Source organism: Euwallacea similis, chromosome 2 (assembly GCF_039881205.1).
Source record: "Euwallacea similis isolate ESF13 chromosome 2, ESF131.1, whole genome shotgun sequence".
Lineage (NCBI taxonomy): Eukaryota > Metazoa > Arthropoda > Insecta > Coleoptera > Curculionidae > Euwallacea > Euwallacea similis.
The window spans coordinates 7,518,315-7,525,128 of NC_089610.1; the positions used below are offsets into that span (position 1 = coordinate 7,518,315).

The 6,814-nt window shown below is 39.7% G+C and overlaps 1 protein-coding gene across 2 annotated transcripts; it reads left to right on the top strand.

Annotated features, from left to right (window-relative positions):
- The first annotated feature begins 46 nt into the window (after positions 1–46).
- Positions 47–3,257, top strand: LOC136419558 (BRCA1-associated protein). 2 transcript variants are annotated; one of them, XM_066406003.1, is made up of 11 exons: positions 47–213; positions 262–547; positions 1,522–1,674; positions 1,731–1,906; positions 1,964–2,069; positions 2,125–2,235; positions 2,290–2,381; positions 2,434–2,617; positions 2,673–2,822; positions 2,870–3,065; positions 3,115–3,257. In XM_066406003.1, exons 1-11 carry the CDS (start codon positions 150–152, stop codon positions 3,220–3,222), a joined length of 1,626 nt encoding a protein of 541 aa, XP_066262100.1. In that variant the 5' UTR covers positions 47–149; the 3' UTR covers positions 3,223–3,257. The 2 variants fall into 2 exon arrangements, with proteins under 2 accessions (XP_066262100.1, XP_066262099.1); XM_066406002.1 differs by having other exon boundaries at positions 48–213; positions 1,510–1,674.
- The last annotated feature ends 3,557 nt before the right edge of the window (positions 3,258–6,814 follow it).

Below are 6,814 nucleotides of genomic sequence, written 5' to 3' on the forward strand. Positions count from 1 at the left end.
GCTAATGACAGATGTTTCTGTCAGCTGTTGCTGTTTTCATTGTTTCGCTCTATGTTATTTACAATGATTAATTGAGTAATAAATAAAACTGTTTCACCCCAAACTTTAAATTCGTCTATCCCTTTTCTCCCCAAAAAAATCCTTAAACAATGTCAGATTTAGTTTCTAAGTGCGTTTTGCGGGTGGAAGTCAACGACCCGCATCAGCCCCCAGGTAAGCACCTAAACAATTCTTTTCCGTCGCAAAAAAAAAATCCTCTAGAATCCACCCCTTCTGAGTCTCAAGGAGCCGAAGCAAAGGCGCCAGACTCAAAACCCAAAGGCAAAAGCGAAAAACTGCTTCATAGCATCACTGTGGAGACTTTTCCAAGTAACCTGGAAAACCACAGGGATGATTGGGGACTGCTGCCAGTCTCCTCTCGGGAACAAACTCCTATGACTGAGAAAGACCCTGTGGAGTTAGCGGAAGATAAAGGGGAGATAGGGTTCTTTAGTGGAAATCCTTTTGTTGAGGTCACAAAAGGAATCTTACATTTATATAAAGAAGAGTAAGTTTCCCAGTGAAGCCCCTGGCAGACAATGCAATTGATTCTAGCATTCACTTTATGGTCATTTTTTAACTGTGATTGCATTTAACTGTAAATTTGATCCGATAATTTAATTCTGGGAGAGGAATGGGTTTCTGAGCACCAATATAATGAAAATACCCCTTTAAACAAAGGTAATAATATTTACCATATTTGGAGGAAAAAAATGTGATAAAAATCTCACCTTATGTTCACACATGTTTTGGGGAGGAGCAGATCGTTCGGACAATGTATTTCTATCTAACAAATGTGTGATATATTAGATAGCCTAGCACTGTATAACTTTAATGTAGGCAATATGAGGCTTATTAACTCTTATCTGCTAGACTAAATGAACACTAAATGAATTGTTTAGCAGCACTCAGTATAGTGTGTTTTCCTAGCTTGTCTTGAACCAGCTAAGTGCTAATGAGTCCAAGACCCAATTTGCAAATTTCACCCTGAGACCAATTTATAAGGAGGTACTTGTCACAATGTTTTATGGTTTCTTCCATTCCTATATATCCTATGTTGTCTTATTTTGGGATCATTCTGTGTCTTGTGACCAGATTTGTTGCTCAAGTGATGTGTGTGCTCATCCTTGGATACTAGAGGTTTAGAAAGTGCTGTTTGTTCAACTTAGAATACCGATTTTTCCATGTGTCTATATTCTGAGCTGCTTGAACCATACAAGGACTAAAGTGACTGAATACCCATGTAACAATGACCTTGATATGCATGATACAGGATAAAAAAAATATAAGACTTTGTGTTGAAATTACATGATTTAATGAATAAATGATTGAAAGTTACTGGATTTCCAGGAAACAATCCCCCAACTTTTGTATCAGGGAACACCAAAAATACCTGTCATTTCTCACCACAATTAAATTGCATCTTCTGTCAGGGGCTTTAGGGAACAAAGCTGCTTAAACAAATTTTAGTGTTTTAACTAGCAGGGAAGATGCAGTAACCCTCTGCATATTGGGAGTCCCCTGTTCAATGACTTGTCATGATATTCTGGCCTTCACAGCTCCTTGTCATGGAGATATTAGCCATATAAGAGTTTTAAGAGACTCTGTGCCAAATCAATTTATGTGTCTGCTAACGTAAGCAATATTGTATGCTTTAAGTGTTTTTTTTTAATGGATTTATATAATTAAAGGTTTCGCGATCATGAAGCAGCAATGGAATTCTATTTCTCCTATAATGGGACCCCATTCAGCAGCCTTGAACCTGACCTTTTATGCCGCATTGTCTGGGTGTCTCGAGTGGAATGGGCTCACGATGGGGTGCCCCCTCCGGGTCACACGGAGCTACCCACATGCCCTGTTTGTTTAGGTGAATAAATAAATAAATAATAAAACTGTTTTTGCTATTATTTGTGGACTTTTACAGAGCGAATGGACGAGTCTGTAGATGGAGTATTAACTATATTGTGTAATCATGCTTTTCATGCTAGTTGCCTGGAGCAGTGGGGAGACACAACTTGCCCAGTATGTCGGTAATTTTAGCTATTTTTCTGTTGTTTTTTTTTTTTTTTAATAAAAGAATTTTAGATGCGTTCAAAGTCCGGAACAATCCGAAACATCGGAATGCGAAAAGTGCGGAAAAGTCTCCCCCGATGCTTTATGGATTTGCCTGATTTGTGGCCACGTTGGCTGTGGAAGGTAAGACTTCCCTAATCCCAAATAACATCTCGGTTTTATTGAGATTTATCATAGATATTTAGGCGGACATGCCGCCTCTCATTACCGAGAATCCGGACATTGCTACGCCCTCCAGTTAGGTTCCCATAGAGTGTGGGATTATAAAGGTTTTCAACCCCCTTTTAGTACATTTATGAAGCATTAATGATCATCTTTTAGGTGACAACTTTGTCCATAGATTGCTACAAAACAAAGCCGATGGCAAGTTGATCCCGGCGGAAGGGCCTGCCTCTGAAGCGGAATGTACTCAAGAAAAAATCGACTCGGTACAACTTGAATTTACCTATCTTTTAACATCTCAGCTGGAAGAACAGCGTATGTACTTTGAGGACAAAATGGCGCTGTATGCCTGTAATTTCCTCAGCGATTTTTCTGATTAAACATACAGCCTGTTTTAGCTTGGAAAGTCGATTGGCGACTGAAACCCAAGGCCTACAGAAAGACATGAACGAGGTAGCGGAAGAAAATAAGGAATTACGGTTGAAGCTGCGCGTAACCCTCAAAGAGAAACAAACATTAGAGAAGAAGTTCCAACAGCAAAACGCAAAGTAAGTTTTCGTTTTCAATTGAAAAGTTTTGTGAACAAAATTTGCAGATTGTCTTCAACTCTACATGAGCTGAATGAGGAGAAACAGCTGGGAAAAGCATTGAGGAACAATCAGCAGCAGTGGAATGCGCGATTGGAAACGTTAGAACGGAATTTGATAGAGCTGCAAGCTAAAAAAGACCAAGAAGTGGGAGAATTGAAGGAGCAAGTTAGAGATCTGATGTTTTTCATAAACGCCCAAGAGGTGATCCTTACACAGGGGCTTTTCAGCATGTTTTATACACTCTTTGCAGGTGATAGAGAAGTCTGAAGATAAAGAAGATATTGCGCAAGGCACTGTGACGGTTGGGGCGGCATCTCAATCCTCCTCAAGAAGCAAGAAAGGCAAGAAGCGCAAATAAATTGTAGACTATAAAGTAACTTTTCGTTTTAATATCATGAGTTTGTTTATTGTTTCTACTCGTAGTTTTTAAGTTGTTTATTTAAATATATATACAGGGTGAATCTTAAATAGTAGTTTTCCTTTTAATACTACATAGACCCCAAAAAACTAAGCAAAATCTTTATGTAACATTTTTTTCGAATCTCAAAAACGACCGAAGTATGCGCTTATGAAAGTTCTAACAAATAAAAAAATCTTTAATTATCCAGTTCAGAACTGGCTACAAAAAGTGTTCGAAATTGTCGTCACTGATTTCATTTACACAAATTGTTGCCTGCCTTATCTACGACTCTGTACATACTGTTAGAAGAGATTTTTTTCGTCGAATTATTTCTGCGGTATTTTCAATCCGATCACGCAACTCGCCAATGTGTTAATTTCATTCGTAAATACAAAACTTTTTACATTAACCCCACAGATAAAATCACATTCATTTAGGTGTGGTAGTCTGGCGGGCCATTGCGATCTATCCACCTGTTAGGAAATTATGGTAACACTCCCTGTATACCAACAGCATATCAACCAATGCATTATTAGAGTAATTATGGGCCATTGTCAATTTAACAGTATTAACGTTTGTCAAAATAACACTTCGAACAAAACTTCACGACTGGTTTTTAAACGCTATGGTAAACTATATAAAAATAGCAAACGTTAAATGTTTGCGTTTTTACAAGAACTGATAATTTTTTGTGCGACAGGATTGGGTTTAGGTTTTATACAGAAATGTATTAAAACTTTCACACGCGCATATTTCGATTGTTTCTAAAATTTCAAAAAAATTGTTATATAAAGATTTTGCTTAGTTTTTTGAGGTTTATGCCGTGTTACAAGGAAAACCCCTACCTAAGATTCACTCTATATATTAATTTAATTTAGATTGTGGGTTGATGAAGGTAGGGAGAGTCAATATTCTTTAATATTCAGGATTACTTTATTTACCTAGTGTAGGAGATAAAGTTTAGACCTCGGGAATTATAAGCGGGAACTTGTAAGCAGTTCCCGCTTACAATTCCCTACACAAGGTTTTTATATGTTGCCATGCTCGATTCGGTTCCGGAGGCGACACACAATTTCTGGGGGTACACAATAAACATTGTATGGAATGAAGAAAAACGTGTAGGACGACTTCCCACCCTGAGTTATTTTAAGAATTTTACATATGATATTTTTCGCTTCACTGGCCATTTCTTTGTAGGGGGTGAAAGGATTAGGGGTGAGGAGGGCGATCATCCTGTTAACGACAGCCTGAGCTACCCAGGAAAGCCACTGAAGAAGCCTGAATATGTACAAGAAGCGAGTACTGAATCATAGCTGCTATAAGAGACCTTTAAGACGATTTTTACAACGCAAAATAGGTAACTTTTTCAAAATAATTCTTAAGTCAACAATCAAGAAAATACTATATGAAAGGATCAGTAGCGGATTTATGAGGGCGGGAGACTTTCCTGGACGGTGGCTTCTGTTGGGTGAAGGGTAATTGAAAATTTCGTCCTCGGTGCCACACTAACTAAGGCCAGCTTTGGCTGTACGCGTTCCTCCTTGATGATGCGGGGTATTAGGAGGAATTACTCCAAGTAAATGAAAAAATTATCAATGTGCGATATGGACTACATCCCCGAGGGTTATTACATTGATAAACCACACTTAGTAACTAACGCAATCTTACCTTAAATCGGCTTTAAAATTCAAAGGTCGAAAACCTTCGCAGAGCAAGCATTGTTGTGTTTTTAGGGCTTGTGACTCATGACCACGATAAAGTTGCAATAACGTAAATAGATAAATAGAAAAAAGAAACAGGCGTTACTTTTACCGTGCCGATAGCCGTGAGCGATAGTGGTCAAAATAAAATGATACCCACTGATAAGCTCATCGTTTCCGCCATAGAAACTGAGATATGAACGACTCCTTCATCATGTGAAATAAACAAAAAGTTAAATAAGCATTAACATTTTTTTAAATTAAATTATTCCAAAATTGCCCTTTTGGCCCTTTTTTGATGCTTACCTCTGTCTAGAAATACCTCGAAAAGAGCTAAAGCTGTCTATTTGAAAGTCCCAAATCGGTCCATGGTGGGAGAGGGTAGAGGCAGTACTGGCCTTATGTGCGGCCGACGTTGGACGACGGCCGAGGGCGACAGACAGGGAAGGGCGACGGTGTTTCTCGGAAGTAGAGGGTCGGTGATTAAAAATTTCCCTTAGAGCGCCAAATTTGTTAAAGCCGGCCCTGGCAAGGATGCTTGATGACCATTTGGTTCGTTTTTGCATACCTGTTAGAAGAGAATTTAACCAGTAGCTGTAACCCTTGAATCGATTACAAGCCTGGAATTTGCATGTCGGCAATTAATCCAAAGTACTCCAGATTGAATCGACAGACTAACAAATTTTATTTTTTAAATGGTGATAGGTCAGTACCACTGCATTCGCACTTTGACACGGCCTCGAGGCAATTAAACATTGAGTCTAGACAATTAATGGACAAACGTCCAGTTTTAGCATCCTGACTGGTCATTATCGATGAGTTTCTCCCCTATAAGATTTGACGGGAATGGTATGTGCATGCGGATGAAGAATTTGCCAAGTGGTTATCCCAGTTTCTTATTTCTGATTATAAACATTGGGAAGACTCGGGATGTTGGGTACTAGATCAATAAAGAGCAAAATTCAATCACTACCGGCTTTATGGGGGGAGCAGGTTGGCCAACGGCTCTGTGCGACGGACTTCCTAGTCGGCCGTTTTTCTTGGAGGTAAGAGGGCGGTGATTAAACATTTTGCCCAGGACGCCAGACTTGCTAAGGCCGGCCCTGAATTCAACAACCGGTTCGTTGCAATGTTCCAACCACCATAAAACCGTTCTTCAAGCTGCATTTTTCCACCATGGCTTCACACCCCATTGTGGCTACATCCATATCGACATGAAAAGACACGATCGCCTATTCATGAAGATCTCTCCTTGACTAATTCGCGCCTCATTTATCCATTTTTAGACCCTTTCAGGTTTCCAGGATTGGCCATTATCATCCTCGTCCGTCAATTTTCTTCCCAGAAATTGCCGGGTGTCGCCGTCTAGACTGGGCTAAAATAATAGCGAATCCCAAAAATGTTGCCGGTGTTGTCTAGTCGTATCCAGACGGAAAGAACCGCGGCGTTTCTAGGTCGAAAGGGGGCTGAATCTAATAATTTTTACCCGCAAAAAGAGCGGAATAAGGAGAACTTCCTCGATGCAACATAGTAATACAGTAACCTAAAACCCTCGGGGGTAAAGGGCACGCAAGCATCGCATTACGATCCTACTTACCCACCACTTGCTGATAAATGCAGCGACAGTTGCGTAACTTTATATTTTTTTGCGTTAATTACTAGATTAAGGGAGTTTTCGCCACAGTCTTGTGAATCGAAAGTGTCCACTATTATTTGCGTGTAGGTACCTTTGGGACGCAACGTGTGCAAAAAGCCCCTAAAGAGAAATGCATGATTCACCACTCTTTGAAAGCAGGGGGATGTAGGTAACACAAACTTTTGCACGAACATGCACTTTGGGGGCATCTTCC